This window comes from Denticeps clupeoides, chromosome 20 (assembly GCF_900700375.1).
Source record: "Denticeps clupeoides chromosome 20, fDenClu1.1, whole genome shotgun sequence".
Taxonomy (NCBI): Eukaryota; Metazoa; Chordata; class Actinopteri; order Clupeiformes; family Denticipitidae; genus Denticeps; species Denticeps clupeoides.
This window is the reverse complement of record NC_041726.1, coordinates 12,892,109-12,908,059: the sequence shown is the minus strand read 5'-3', so window position 1 is coordinate 12,908,059 and position 15,951 is coordinate 12,892,109. Positions and strand designations below refer to the sequence as shown.

Sequence of the window (15,951 nt, the reverse complement as noted above, 5' to 3'; positions counted from 1 at the left end):
GTGGAAACGTGTATTGTGGTCAGAAGAATCGGCTTTTCACATCTTTTGGGGAAGAAATGGACACCCTGTGCTGCGGACCAAGGAAAAGGACCATCCAGACTGTTACCAGATACAAGTCTAAAAGCCAGGGTCTGTCATGGTATGGGGTTGTGTTAGTGACTTCAGCAAAAGTTAACTTGCACTTCTGCGATGGCACCATCACTGCTGAGAAGTATAGTATTGGTGCATGGAGAAGGAACAAATGCTGCCATGCTTATTTCAGCAAGACAATGCCAAACCACATACCAAACCACATAACAAAGGCATGGCTGTGTAAGAAGAGGGTGCGGATAATTGACTGGCCTGCCTGCAGTCTTCATTTGTCTCCTACAGAGAATGTTAGCCACATTTTGAAACCAAAAAATGCGTCAATGAAGATCACGTACTGTTGCGCAACTAAAACGTTGTTTGCAGGACACTTAGTCACTTGATTTCTTTGACGTCTAAACCTCTTTTAAGTGTTGTTAAAAGACAGGGGAACTGTACAAAGTGGTAAATGTTGATCTGTCCCTTTTTTTGGATTGTGTTGCAAGCCTGAATGGCAAGAATGGATATTTATTTACAAATCAAATGATGTTGACAAGAAAACACATGAATTATTTAGTTTTTTTTTTTGCAGTAGAAAATCTTGCAGTTGATATTACACAATAAATTGGTATTACAGAAACTGAATATTAAATTGATTCAACATTATTTTTAAAAACAATCATATATTATTTAAATATTTTGCTTTGATGAGTAAGAATTAATTGAGTAAAAGAGAAACATGGATGTCATTTGGCCGTATTCTGGGACTGATGTAGACATTCAAATCAAGTACATTTTTCAGTGAACCATTGTTTGGACAGAGAGGCAAAGGCTCATAAAAAAATGTCAAATGGTCATAGATTTAGTATTTGTCTCTCCATTGAGCTATAAATCCTGGACAGTAATGCTGTGAGCACAAGAAAGCAAATTGTATTTTTGCTTCCGATGTACAACACCACACCTCACGTTTAAGGAAAGTTACTCCTACCAGTGAAAAGACACATGCAAAAGCATTCAATTCAGAATATGCAGGAACATGGCAAGAAAATGTGCCATGAGCCTTGAGAAGTTTGCTACACCACTTGTAGATAAAGTTCCCAGTTTAGGCAGGTACTAACATACAAAAGAGTACATCGAGACAACCTGTACATGCTAATCTACCGTAATGCAGTTGCACCATGAAATAATGGAATACTCAGTTCTGAAATAGTATGGATTCACGAAAAAAAATCAGCCAGATAATAACGGACAGATCTTATGCACTATGATAAATTTATTAGCCAGTTTAAACACAAGTTACCGATATAAAGACATATTACAAATAAAACACTTTAAGGACACATGACAGTTGTGACAAGTTATGGTTTTTGTGGAACAATGTGTCCACAATTTATGAACAAGAATGCATTGGATAATTAACAATATCCAGTGGGTTGCACAGGAACAATAACTAACAGTAAAAATTTTGTTATTTGTCAGAATTCATACTGTTGTTTGAGAAAGTGAAAATAATCTTTAATTGCAACTACTGCACTGGGTTTTTTTTCTCTGAAGATTCTGTTACTGGTGAACTGATAACTGACTGAAAAATGTTAGCAGTTTTGTATCTAAATTCTTACCAGAATGCATTTAAATTGGTTTATTTACACTACATGGGCCATAAAGCGTGAAGTACCACAAAACTAGCAGATTTAGTGAATATGTTGAATTCCAGCTATCACAGTTACAGACCATTTATTTATGATGACATTTATGACGCTCCAAAAGAGAGAAAACATACATTCAGACACAAATTGTCAGAATTTAAACTTTTTTAAATGTAAAAATCTTTTGAGGTATGTAAGGTGACAGGAAACAGTCTATTCCATCTGTAAGCTTTATTTTCTATGCCCATTTATGCAGGCTCACGTGTTGATAAATGAGGTACAAGCCTTCTATATATGTTGTTACATCAAACCCATTAAATAATGGCCTATCAAGTGTACCAAAAAAGAGTAGAATTACTCATTTGGTCACACATGATGCATGTTTCATTTTTATAACCATTGTAAAAAAAATACTGAAACATAACCAAGACCCATTAGAAGCTTATGAATTAAGTTGTTTAATAGATTTTTTTAAGCATTTAATTTAATATAGCTATTAGATTAAATTAAATTACCTAATAAAACTACAAATAAAGTGTGTCCATCTTCATAAAATTAAGCTAAAGCTATTTTGAAAGGTTATTTGTTCTATCCAGTTATAAGGATAAGTTTGACTTTATTTACATTTCCAAAAAGCCATTATAGTATTCTTTCACATAATAATTAAAAGCAATTGATTGATAGTTCCATCATAACAAATGCATTAATGGATTTACACAATGGGTATATTAATATTTTAAATTAAAATAATAAAAAAAATCTTTTGGTCCATTTTCATTTATTCACAAAATAATCCAGTGAATTACAATTAGGAAAGGAAACATTTCCTCTGACCCACCCAAAAAAATAATTATGTTCGTTCCCCTTTCCTTATTCATGTTCTGACACACACACACACACACACACACACACAAAGAATAAATATCTAATAATAATTTATCTAATAGATACATTTGACACAACCAAGAACCGAGTTGAACATATAAATTGTAGAAATCTGTCTATGTACAAAAAATACCCTCCTAACTGTACTGAAAGGAAATGTTAGTTTACAGCATGTGCATAACAGAGATTTCTGCTGTTTTCATTCAGTACAGTGTCATAGTCTCAAAGAAGGTGACAAGGAGATACATGTTAAATAACAAAAAATAATACTGCACTACTCTGACAGCAATATATATATATATATATTTCCCTCTGTGCAACACATTACATATATTCACCATACAATCAGGCAGATAAAGCTGTGAATCTCAATGATACAAGGTGCTTACTAATAAATACTTCATAGAAATATATTTATATATAGCGATGAACAAAAAAATAAATAGATGTAACATTTATAGACTATTACAGTACAAAAGTATAACAGATTTTTTTGAATAAAGCTTCTTTTCAACATCAAACCTTGACTCCACAAAAGTGTCACAAAGGGTGATTTGGTTTCAGCCTGAGCCACACATCATCACAGACTTCAATTCAAAATTGCAAGAGGAAACCACACAGTATAATCATCTGATTCAGTGCAACCACCTTTAAAAACATTTAAAAAGCTTACAAGCTTCCGTTTATAAATGTCACCGGCTTTCTTTTCCCAAACCCTGCTTCAGATAATATAAAACCAGCATTCCGTACTGCCAAATTAACTCTATGCTAATATATTTTGTGTTATATGTAAAAGCGCCACAACAGATTCTAAATTTGCAAGGAATTCAATTAGACATTTACTGTATTATTCCATCATGTCCTTTTTGTGTGCTTTGGAATATGAACGTTGGTCATGTAGCTCTACTTGCAAGCCATGATCATTAGCTTTGCTGCATACACTAAGGTTGCTACATTCTTTAAATTTCATAAATGTGTACAGTCATCCCTCTTCCTTCAATAAAATGTTTGACTGAAGCCATGATTGTGAATCAAATCGGTCACCACAGATAGCAGGCTGCACTTCAAGACATTCACGTTGGCATTTTCTGACATTATTCAGGACATGGGATCTTAAAATGAACACTATAACATTACAACAGCAATACTTCCCTTTTTACCTTTACGAAGATGACACAAGATTATAAATGGCAGGGCTTCGAATAAATAAATTAATACACACTTTAAAATGAACAGGAACAAAGACAGAAAGAAACAATACTATTGCACCATACCCTCAGCTACATAAAGCGTATTATCCCTTCACAAATATAGATGGACACCCCATCACTCTGGAGATTCCCAAGTAGAACATTCCCAACCCAAATGTGGGCTAATCACATTTCTTCAACATTTGAATGGTTTAGCTCCTGATAGAACTTGGATTATCTGCTATGGCTGTTTCGACTGCTGGCTGTGGACTTTTTACATCGGTTGATAGTTGTGAAGTGGCATTTTTTGCTGGTGGTGGAGCAGGACTTTTAGCGTCAACTACTGGTGGTGGAGCAGGACTTTTAGCTACAACTGCTGGTGGTGGAGCTGGACTTTTAGCGTCAACTACTGGTGGTGGAGCAGGACCTTTAGCTACAACTGTTGGTGGAGCAGGACTTTTAGCGTCAACTACTGGTGGAGCAGGACTTTTAGCTTCAACTACTGGTGGTGGAGCAGGAGTTTTAGCTTCAACTGCTGGTGGTGGAGCAGGACTTTTAGCGACAACAACTGTTGGTGGAGCAGGAGTTTTAGCTTCAACTGCTGGTGGTGGAGCAGGACTTTTAGCGACAACAACTGTTGGTGGAGCAGGACTTTTAGCTTCAACTGCTGGTGGTGGAGCAGGACTTTTAGCTACAACCACTGATGGTGGAGCAGGACTTTTATCTTCAACTACTGTTGGTGGAGCAGGACTTTTAGCTTCAACTACTGTTGGTGGAGCAGGACTTTTAGCTTCAACTCCTAGTGCTGGAGCAGGACTTTTAGCTTCAACTACTGGTGGTGGAGCGGGACTTTTGGCATCAACAGGTTTTGGAGCAGTTTTCTTTGCCTCAGGCGCTGGTTGAGGTGCAGGTTTTTTTGTCTCAGCTGCTGGTTGAGGTGCAGGTTTTTTTGTCTCAGAAAATGGCTGTGGAGCAGGGGCCTTCCCATCAGATGCTGGCTTAGCTACTGGTGCCGAAGTGCCAAGTGATGACTTTGGAGCTTCTACTGGTGACTTCACGTCCGGACTTACCGTTGATGGTGGTTTAGCATTGGTCGTTGAAACAACAGCCGACTGTTTTGATGTCAGAGCTGAGGCTTCTGCTGTGGGCTTGGAGGTTGGGCCCTTGACTTCAGCCAATGGCTTTTCAACAGAATTGGAGGTCGCCAGCAGTGGAGTTGCAGAGGTGGACTTGTCCTCTCCGGATGCTTCTGTAGCTGGCTCCATATGGGAATTAGCCGTTTTTTCTGTTGTGTTTGCTGTCATCAGTGGGACTTTCTCCTTGACTGGAGAAGCAGCCAATGTGGATGCCTCCCCAGGGGCTGGGGCTTCACCGGAGGGGTCAGTTGGAGGAGGAGCCCTGCTGAACCCTCGGGCAATCTCCTCAAAGGTGCGTCCCTTGGTCTCAGGCACACAGAGGTAAGTGAAGATGAAGAAGAGAATGAGGAAGAGAGTAAAGATGATGAAGACATATGGTCCACACCATTCCTGCAAAGTGCATGGACACCAAAGAAAGAGTGTTGTTTTAAACAAAAATATAGGGTATTCATCTTATTCTGTGGAAAAATTTAGCAACTGCATGAAAAATGTACCTCTAATTTTGGAAAACTTATTCCGACCAAGAAGTTCGCTGTCCAGTTGCAGAAGCCAGCAACTGCCATTGCTGCAGGCCGAGGCCCCTGAGAGAAGAGCTCCGCCACAATAAACCACGGGATTGGACCAGGACCCATCTCAAACATAGCCACAAAAGCAAAAACAGCTCCGATGCTCATAAAGCTCAAGGATTGAATGTGTTTCTGTTGAGGGAAACATGACGATTACTTTTTGAGCTGAAGAGAACGATAATGGGAACAGTGGAGAGAAAACCAGTCAAAAACCCACCAATAAGAGTGCGACAGTTAAGAGAAGAGCGCTGACTGCCATTCCACCCAATCCAATGAGGTGCAGTGTCCTTCGTCCAGCCCTTTCCACAAGAAAGAGCTAACAGTTGAACAAAACATACATTATTTAAGCATACATTCAAATGTAGCTTGCAAATGTTTCTGCAAAGATATTCAGAACAATAAGTGAAGTGATTGTCATTGTGATACATTGTGTGTGGGGACGGTGCTTTGCCAAGTGGCACCTCAGTAGCACCTTGGCTGTTCGGGAGTCGAACCGGCCCCTTCTACTACACATCTTACGAGGCCGCTTCCTTAACCACCAGGCCTCCACTGCCCCCTAAATGCAAATACTGCAAAATATGTACTATTAAGATGAAATAACTCAGAAAACTTACAGACACTACAGTAAATACTGTGTTGACAGCTCCAGCTCCAATGGTGGCAAATATGGGCTGTGTCACACCAGCCGATGTAAAGATTCCTGTAGAGTAGTAGAATACCTGCAAAACAAAAAAAACATTTTTAAATATTAAATATTAAAATATAAAAAATATAAAAATATCATGTTAACAAATGTAGAAAACATTAGACTTTTAATCATTATGTGGGCCTTATTTAAATGCCATATATTCACATATTTTACTTCATTGACTTCATGTGCATGAAAAACATTGCAAACGCAGAACAAAATTGCATTCAACCAATATCATAATAACCTTATTTAAATTGCTGATAATGTGATTATGGACATTTGGATTTGCATTCATAATCTCTGTGGAAAAGCCATAATGGCAAATTTTCCACGATTGCTGATGCAGCCTGGGAAATGTAGTCCACTCACCGCATTTATGCCCGAGAGCTGCTGAGACAGCTGAAGCACAACGGCAATGAGCAACGGCTGGCGGTAAGCAGCAGTGCGGAAGAGCTCTGGGATGGTCACCTTCTTCTCCATGGCCATCTTAGCACTCTCCTCCATCATCTCCCTCATGTCTTTGCTAACGTCTTCATAGCCACGCAGACGGATAAGAGCTAGAACCCAAAATGGCAGGAGGACAGACAGCAAGAAACAAAATGAACCATAGATTGCGCCAAGAGGAATAGTTACTCAAAATATGACCAGGCAACTATGCATTTTACTCAAGTCTTAACATATCTGCATGCACCAATTTACCCCTTCAGCACTGAATCGGATTTTTAGAGGAAAACACTGAATGTCACTGTGCCCTGTCCTTGGGAACTTCACTAGCATAATTCTGCATGACTGTAGTTTAGAGCAGATGCTACAACCTGCTGTGATATTTCCAATGCAATAGAAAGTCTCTTGTGAAAACACTGCAGCGCAGCACACGGTGACACAACGAAATGTGTCCTCTGCATTTAACCAATTGCACAGAACCACATTGGTTTCTCCGCAGGGTGGAGCTTCATGTTTATTAGGCCTCTGAAACTCGGAGTGTTGACTGTGTGTAGTGAATCGACTTGTATTTGTCTAAATCCTGATTTTTTGTGTGGTTGTCAGAGATTGGTGTAGTACTGCGTGTGTATAAATAATCATATTATTATTCACATTTTCCCTAATAGTGTTCTCATTGTTACTGTTATGATTATTAATATTGTTATTAGTAATCCCTGTTAGTGCACCTTTAGAATGTCCCGGTGCATGTAGGCTGATAAGCAGCTCCCACAATCCCACCTACATATCACCTATAGGTAAGTCTCTGTTTAGACACATTAGGAGTAGCGGGCGGGCGCCAACCCCTGTACGTTTTAGAGTCAGGTAGTCAGCCAGTTTCGTACTAACAGTTAGAGTAGGGGTTTTGTAGGACTAGTAGTGTTAATTTGTACACTGTGGCTCTCGTCAACACCTACAACTCACATCTTCACCACCCTTGTTCCCCGCTGACCATAGACCATGGGGTAGTTCGTAACAATCACCAATGTCATTATGCTTCAAAAAAAACAATACATGATAGAAAAAGTCATCAATCAATGAGCAGATTGGTCACCATTACGGGCCTGTTCCTCCTGGTTAAGGTTGATGAGAAGGTATCGTGGGCTCTCAGGGCAGAAGGGCAGCAGAATACACTGCAGCACTGCGGGCAGGATAGTCAGTGCCAGCAAGATGGGCCACAGCTTTTCAGAACCCAGCAAGACCTCCAGACCAAAAACCTGCATCAAAGGATTGATTTACTCGATTATTCAAGAAATGATCACGGTTCTGTCAATTGGGCAGCCCAGGGAGCAGTGTGTGGGGACGGATCTTTCCTCATTGGCACTTCTGGTTCAGGATTCAAACCCACAACCTTCCGATTATGGGTCTGCTTCCATACCCCCTAGGCCACCACTGCTGTGCTGTTAGATGCTTCAGTGTCTCTAGGACTGGCCAAACGCCATGTGTGGGTTAATTTTGATAAGAAAATGCTAGCAACACACAGTTTTCTGGGAAATTAAGGAACAGTTAGCATGCTACAAATGCAATAATTTTTATCATTGAGGCAAAAAATAGACCTACAATACTTCAGTGACCCTGACAGTAGGCAAATAGCAATTTTTTTACTTTTTATAGCATATTTTTAGCACAACAGAACTTATGATCTTAGATACTAAAGGCTAATGATGATACAAAGACTCTGGGTTTGGGTTGTTAGCTGCTTCTACATGGTCCCATCTGAGCATCCACTGGTGACATTTACTGGCACTGAGCTCCTGAAATTTTGTATGGATGGAATTGGTGTTGCTCCTCGCAGTTCCTGTACTGTACCTGGGCGATCAGGATGCCAATCACCACTCCGAGCTGGTGCAGAGTCCCAAAGGCCCCACGTAGAGGGGTGGGGGACACCTCGCCTATGTACATCGGGGTCAGGCCTGTGAAGAGGCCGCAGAAGAGCCCAATGACCAGACGGCCAGCAATGACCATCTCAAAGGAGGCGCAGAGAGTGCAGAGTCCCATCAGTCCGCCACCAATTAATGCCAGGATGTTCACCAGGAGCATGGACTTTCGCCTGTAGAAAACCCAACAGGTTTACAAAAGAGAATTCATTTTGTGAAAACTTTTGACTTTGTGACATTGAATAATCAGATAAGTGAGTTTAAAATCCCTCATCCTTTGCAGCTCTATGAGTTTAAAGATGACAGCAGCAGTAAGTTCTGCTAGTTTAGTTTTAAAATTCACAAATAAATATCATACCAATCACATTTTTTGATTCAGCAACAAATATTCAATACATTTTCAACAAATAACAATCCAATTTATAAATTACAAATAAATCACACCATCTCAAATAAAAAAAAAAACATGTTATAAATGCAGCGATTGTTTTCTAGTCGAAAAGAAATCCAGCAAGCCTGGTGATGTGGGCGATTCCTGCTGCACGTTTACCTGCTGGTTATGGTCTGTTGGTGACACGCCCGTGTTAACTCGTGTCGTGTCACATTTTAACCTGGTCACCCGCAAATAAACGCGATATAAAACAGTCTGGCGCTGGACACTCGTAGCGGACAGTAGAACTTGAACTTCGCTTTCCACAGAGTCGTGAGGATTTTGCCGCTAACCTGTTCAGAGAATTTCCGATCGGGTTCTCGTACCCAGGGTTTGTCCAGACACCAGGCTGTCTGCGTTGGCATGAGTGAGCGGTGAAACTTACATTTAAATGTTTCTGCCACAGCAAAACACTGGAGGATTTGCGTTATATGTATGACTTTTCTCTCGATTCATTTTATGAAATTCCTTCCAAGAGACCACGACAATAAATCCAAATCTCAAACATCACACTAAAAATCCCCTCTTCACGGGGTCTCCGGTCCCAATTGACTCTGTTCTCCTTTGTTGGAACAACTTGCCCAGCTCCATTCGACTAGCCGAGACTACTACCACCTTTAAGAAGCAGTTGAAAACCCACTTGTTCAAAAAGTATTTCCAACACTAGTCCAACACTAACACACGCACATGCACACACACTGCACAAAATACGTTTTTTTTTTTCCGTCTAGCACTCTTCCGAGCATGTTCTTTTCCTGACAAGTTAAGCCTTTGCCTCTTAGTTTTGTAAACTCAAAATCTATAGAAACCGAATGAGAATTGCTGGCGTCTTCCTCTTGATAAAAGCGTCTGCCAAGTAAAGTAAAGTGATTGGCTCTAAACTCCGGAGACGTTTGATTGGCTACATTTTGAAAAAAACACATTTGTGAATCGAGCGGCGTCAGGGAAGTTTCAAAAATGCAGAAATAAATCTAAGGGTTTTGTCAACGCAGGTTTATCGGTGTGTGAATAAATCCAACCGCACTGACGTTTGTGCATCGTGTAAATTTCTTTTTTTGCGTCGAGAAATGCCTTTGTGAATGGTGCTACATTTATTTGTAAGTCATAAATGATATTTGTGAATCTTATTACATTTGTTGCTGAATCATTGAATTGAATGCTGCGTTATTATTTATTCGTGGATTTTTAAATCTAAACTATCTTCATAGTATGTGACAAAGTCACATCGGCCTTTTGCACTACTCACATAGGAACGCAGAGGAGCATTTAAGAAAAATATCTATTTAAAAATGTAATAAATTGATATTGTTTTTATTCCGGAATGACAGGAAACAAGTACGTACCTACCAAAGTAGTTTGCCACAACACCAACGCTAAAGGAACCCACCATTCCGCCCACACTGAAGATGGCCACAGAAAAGCTCCACATGATGGTGGAGACTCCGGGCGTAATGGACTCGTTGTAGCGGCCCATCCACGTGTTGTTGAAGAAATCCTTGAGTTTCTGAAAGTAAGAAAAAAAAAAAACTTTTAAATTCAGGAAGAAGTGACATTTTTGGAAATCTACGGAGCGGATTGTACGGGCTTGAGGTGAGCGGGCGAGCAGGCTCACACCTGTTCCGGCGCATTGATGACTCCGGTGTTGTAGCCGAACTGAAGCGAGCCAATCACGGCCGTGGACAGCGAGAACAGGAGGTAGCAGGTCACCTGCTTCTGTTGGACGCAAGCAGACGTACTGAGGATCCGTAGATTGCACGCTGCACATTAGAACTGAAATGCGATTATAGGAAGAAGAAAAAATATCAAGGCAGAAATGAATTATTAATAATTAGTTCTAACATGTCTGAAGACGTGTTATTATTTATGATTTTGTGTCCCCACGGTGACCTAGTTCCAGCCAAAAATCCATCAAGGTCCTTTTCTGCTGAATCCCGGCTCCGATGCTGAATGTGCAGAAAGCCGCCGGGCTGCGTGACACTGATACAGGCCAAACTTCTGACACCCCACCTCTGCGTCCTCTGGGCCACCTTCTCCATAAGCAGACGGGACCTTGCAATACATCACCCTCAACGCTGCGTCACATCTGTCCGCTGTACTGCACCACTGGCTCGCCGGGGGGGGGGTCACAATCGATGGGGAATCAATGTCCGGCACAACATACGTGCGATCCCTCGAATCACCCGCCGTGTCCAAACCTTCACCGCACACATTAGTTCCATGTAATCACGTAAGTCCATTCAGTGGAAGGCACCCCTCAACAGCAAATTCTCCTGAAGGCGCTGTCACTCAGTAAATTAGCATCTACGTTCGGTAATTAAGCGAGCCTTCCAGTTCCGTTTTTTTGGCGAGTCGGTGGATTGTAAATATCTGAGGGCATCTGACCTGCCCTGAAGTCAGGAAGCTTTCCACTTTAATAATTCATCTTTACTGGCCGCAGTAATGGCCGGTCAAGGCCTGGCGTGCCCCTTTTATCGTCTGTCAAACCGCCCATTTAATGAAGACGCATTAAAATCAATCGCTCACAATTCGTTTGACGTGAGGGAACGCCGTCAACCCACGGGCCACACGAATGATATAAAGCCAGAGCCCTCCGACCACCACTACTCCCTCCATCACTCCGGTCACGAGGACTCAGATTGCACACGCCCCGCTGAGTCGCAGGGCCACCACGCGCCGTTAAAGAGTTAAAACGCGAAGTGGGTCACGATCATGCCAGTGGGTTATCTAAGCGTGCGCGTAGTGGCGGGATCTTCCTCCTCCCCGTTCCACCTAATCTTGCCTCCTCCTGTCCCTCCTGCATTGCCATGACGACGGCCTGAGAATGACAGCTGGCTAAACCCGACCACGACACTTCGCTGCAAGTTCCTGCGTCCCTGTCAGAGGAGCGGCCATACGTCCCCGCGGTGGCATTTTGTCCTCCAGTCACAGATCAATCATCTGCACATACAAACGCAACACACACAAGCCAGGGACAGACCCGAACGTGTGACGTGCAGCTGAGCTGAGGGTAGAGTCGGTGTAAACGCTGGGAAGACGCCCAGGCTGAGTCACCAACGCGCCAACAGCGGAGAGGAGGAGGAGGAGGAGGAGGAAGAAGAGGGAGAAAACGCGAGAAAGAAATGACATTTGAAGCAGGAGGCAACTCACTTTCTCTCCTTCCATCTTTCCTCCCGGCGGAAGCGACCGACGTCCGCGCCTGTAAAGTGCAACAACAAGAAACCAACAAAAAAAAGAGATCGCGATCAGTTTGGCACAACAGGTGACCTGCCCTCGTCCGGCCACCTCGTCTCCATCAGCTACGAACCTGGATTCCGACCACTCGTGACGCGTAGAGGACGCGCAAAGCAGATCTGCGGATCGTGACCGACCCACTGGCACCCACTGGCGTCACGCACGCAGGGCTTACGCGGCTGTCCGCACGTTGCCTTTTTTTGACGCGTCCACGCCCACCTATGGCCGTCGAGATGCTGCGATCACTCGTGAGCTGCGCTCGCATCACGTCCCGTGACGTCACGGCGGGGTGGGGGTGGGGGGGCTGGGTGCGACCCGGCGGATCCTACCCAGCATGCCTCGCGACGGCGACCTTGGATGCAGCTGATGCAACGCGGCCGGGTACCAGCGCACATAACTACAATTATGCATATGAGCTATAATGCTTCTAATTAATTCATGCTTATTAAAATATAACGGCAAGCATATACGACTATGTAAGAATTATAATGCATTGCAACGGCAATTGATGTCATTTATAATGTAATTTACGATGAAGATGACACCGTGCGTTTTAGTTTATGAATATATTAATGTAACTTAATCATTTTAATGTAATTTTTTACATTGTATTGTGAGTATAGCTTGTTTTTCAACATAAAACAGCTTGTGTAGACGAGCACACACACACATAATAAGTATTATGTACATATTAATAAGTACATAACTCCACATGTTCATTCATAGATTTGATGCCTTCAGTGAGAATCTACCAACGTAAATGGTCATGAAAATAAAGAAAACACATTGAATGAGAAAGTGTGTCCAAACGTATGGCCTGTACTGTGTGTGTGTGTGTGTTAGAATAATGAGTTTTTTTAACGCTGTGGGCGTGTCCACCGAAGGTGCTATAGCCACGCCCCTTCATTGGCTTCTCGTAACTTCGAGCTGAAAAGCAGCAGCTTTGTTGGAGCAGCAGAGGCTTACATATCAGAACAACCAGCAGAAGCGGAATTCGATTCAGGGCCAGAGGTGGATGGTCACCATTTACAGTGAATTACCGTTTTTCCGTGATATGTGTTTGAATGGAAATATTACAAAAAGAATAAAAAATGTTCATGACAGTTTGAATCTAGTATAGTCAAACCCACATTTGCTCGTGCACTAGATTTTTGCCCAATTTGTTCCTTCTTTAATCAGCTAAACCATTGCCAGCTGAACTAAAATAGCTGAACGGTGTGCACCGTGAGCTGTGCTGCTGTGTATCACATGTGACAATCACTTCACTTTAAGGGTTGTTTCTTCTCTGTCATTTTGACTGGGTGCCCACTTCTTGGAATTACCCTCGACTTAGTCAAAGATGCAATCATATTTTGTAATCATGACAAAATAACGCAGAATTTAGATTCTTTTATGCAATTTACTGATTTGAGGGAGGTAGTAGTGGGTAAGAGACTCGCCTACAAACCAGAAGACCACAAAGTCCCAGGTTCAAACCCCACTGTCCCTGAGCAAGACACTTAACCCTGAGCGTCTCCAGGGGGGGACTGTCCCTGTAACTACTGATTGTAAGTCGCTCTGGATAAAGGCATCTATGAAATACTGTAAAATTGTGCAGAATCATTATTCTAGCCAATCTGGAAATATATGTTCTGCAGCATTTACTGTAGTCACAATTGCTTTCATCATTGGGCTGTGGACTGGCCAACATATAATTTGAATATTCTGAATCTGCTTTTTGTAACCTTTCTTCTGTGCCATTGAGATGGCTTGATTATCCTTTTTTACATTAGATTTGAAATTCTAATGAAAATCATAAATAGCATGCAAGCTAACCAGAGGCCTGCACTATGAAACATTTCAATATGTGAACTGCAAATGTATGATGGAGTATATGGTAAATAATGTATTTTTAATTGGGGTTCTTATGGAAAAAGAATGAAACTAACAAGGCCTGAAGCCAGATGTCATCTGAATTAATGAAAATTTGTCCACATCCCCTGTGTCGAGACATCTGGGCATGGATGAGGTGCCATTTTTATATCCTCCTGGGAATCTGCTTCTCATTCTGTTGTAATGACAGAATGACAACAGGCTAATCAGTAATTATAATAATGTGTTATTACGTTGCAGATAGTGATCCCAAAAACTCTGAATTCTGACCCAAAGAACATTAAACCTTTTAGCAAAAGTACTTGCTACATGAAACAAATATAATATGGTTTTAAGAGGTCAATCGAATTGATTTATGATTCAACGATTTCTTATATTTGAGGACTAAAACTGGTCTATAGGGATCTTTTCTCCCCTGAAAACACCCCCTGGCACTTCTGACACATCTTCTTTAGAACATTCATACATTCAATTGGATTCCATACGTCCATGGACCACTCACTTGGGATTAAGCGGACACAGAGGTCTGTTTTGCCATCATCACGTGGCTCCTGCTCACAAATCCTGCAGAGTCAACAATTATGAAGCGGTGTAAGGCTTATAACATAATGACAAATTCTGTCTTTCCCCACATGTCTTTTAAATAAGGTCCCTTTATTTAAACACCAATTTTCTCCCCTCTTTATGTCCCTTATAGATAGTAATAGAGAATTTTGACTACTTTAAAGTTCTTTAATTCTGCATCTAGTGGAGTTGAATTTGCCCACTGCAATCTACCCTTTGGGTTTGTTGTTCTTCAGGCCAATCCATGTTCCAAATTCTCCCACACCGCCCCTCTGCTACGTTCCCTCGCATCAGATTCAAAATACTGATGCTGGCCTACAAAGCCAAACATGGAGTAGCCCCATCCTACCTCACAGCCCTTATTACACCTCGCACTGCACCTCGTATACTCCGAGCCTCCAGTACTGCTCGCCTGGTCCCTCCATCTCTGAAGGTAAAAGGAAGACGCTCATCTAGACTCTTCTCCGTCTTGGCCCATCGGTGGTGGAATGAACTTCCCCTCGAGGTCAGAACAGCTCAGTCACTGAGTATTTTCAAACGGCAGCTCAAGACCTTCCTCTTTAGAGAATATTTAGATCAACTTGTAACTTTCATATTGTAAAAACTGCACTCTTTAAGACAGTAATATCTGGAAGAGAATATAAAGAATAAAAAAGTTGTGATGGAATCCTCATTCAGTCCAAGCTGTAACAAACTTCTACTAAACTATTTCAGTTATTTATGGTTTGATTCAATCCCACTATGTAGTGGTATAATACTTATCATACATTACAGGTTTCTCAGTGACTAATGAGTGTTTTACGTTTCCGTGTTGCAAATATTCATGTGAAAATACCGTTTATGCGTTCTCACAATTTTTTAATCAGCCTGCTGGTCACAATAATTTTCCCTTGGGATGAAAATGTCGTATTAACATTTTTTTCAGAGGGGCTCTAGAGTGTTGTCGCCCCTCGGTGAGCTGCCTGGGACAGGAAATAGTAATGGCTGGACACCCAGTCCTTCCTTTCCATGCTGAAGAGGTAACATTTCACCCAAAAAGCTTCCCACCCAGTAGGGCAGGGGCTGCGCTCCTAAACTGTGGAGAAGACCAGAGCAAGGTCCTCATGCATGTCTAGTGCTACCCACTGAAAACACAAGAGGGCCCTCCAACAACGTTCAAAGCATCTCCGAACATGTTGACTGGCAGTCGGGCTCACTGGGAGAGGTACTGTGCCGTTGTAGGACTGACTAAGAGCATCGCATTTCCCCCTAAGCTCTATGAATTTGTGTTCTTGTGTGACTAGCGGTGCTTTGAGCATCAATGAAATCTGCACCGCT

General features: G+C 41.8%; 1 protein-coding gene across 1 annotated transcript; it reads right to left on the bottom strand.

Moving 5' to 3' along the window:
- Positions 1-1,351: 1,351 nt before the first annotated feature.
- slc2a3a (solute carrier family 2 member 3a) lies at positions 1,352-12,477 on the bottom strand. The gene is made up of 11 exons (XM_028963170.1): positions 12,272-12,477; positions 12,115-12,163; positions 10,582-10,680; positions 10,311-10,471; positions 8,470-8,710; positions 7,715-7,877; positions 6,550-6,737; positions 6,104-6,208; positions 5,707-5,805; positions 5,418-5,621; positions 1,352-5,313 (listed from the first exon to the last, which is right to left on the bottom strand). The coding sequence occupies exons 2-11, from the start codon at positions 12,127-12,129 to the stop codon at positions 4,000-4,002; spliced, it is 2,589 nt and encodes an 862-aa protein (XP_028819003.1). The 5' UTR covers positions 12,130-12,163; positions 12,272-12,477; the 3' UTR covers positions 1,352-3,999.
- Positions 12,478-15,951: the final 3,474 nt, after the last annotated feature.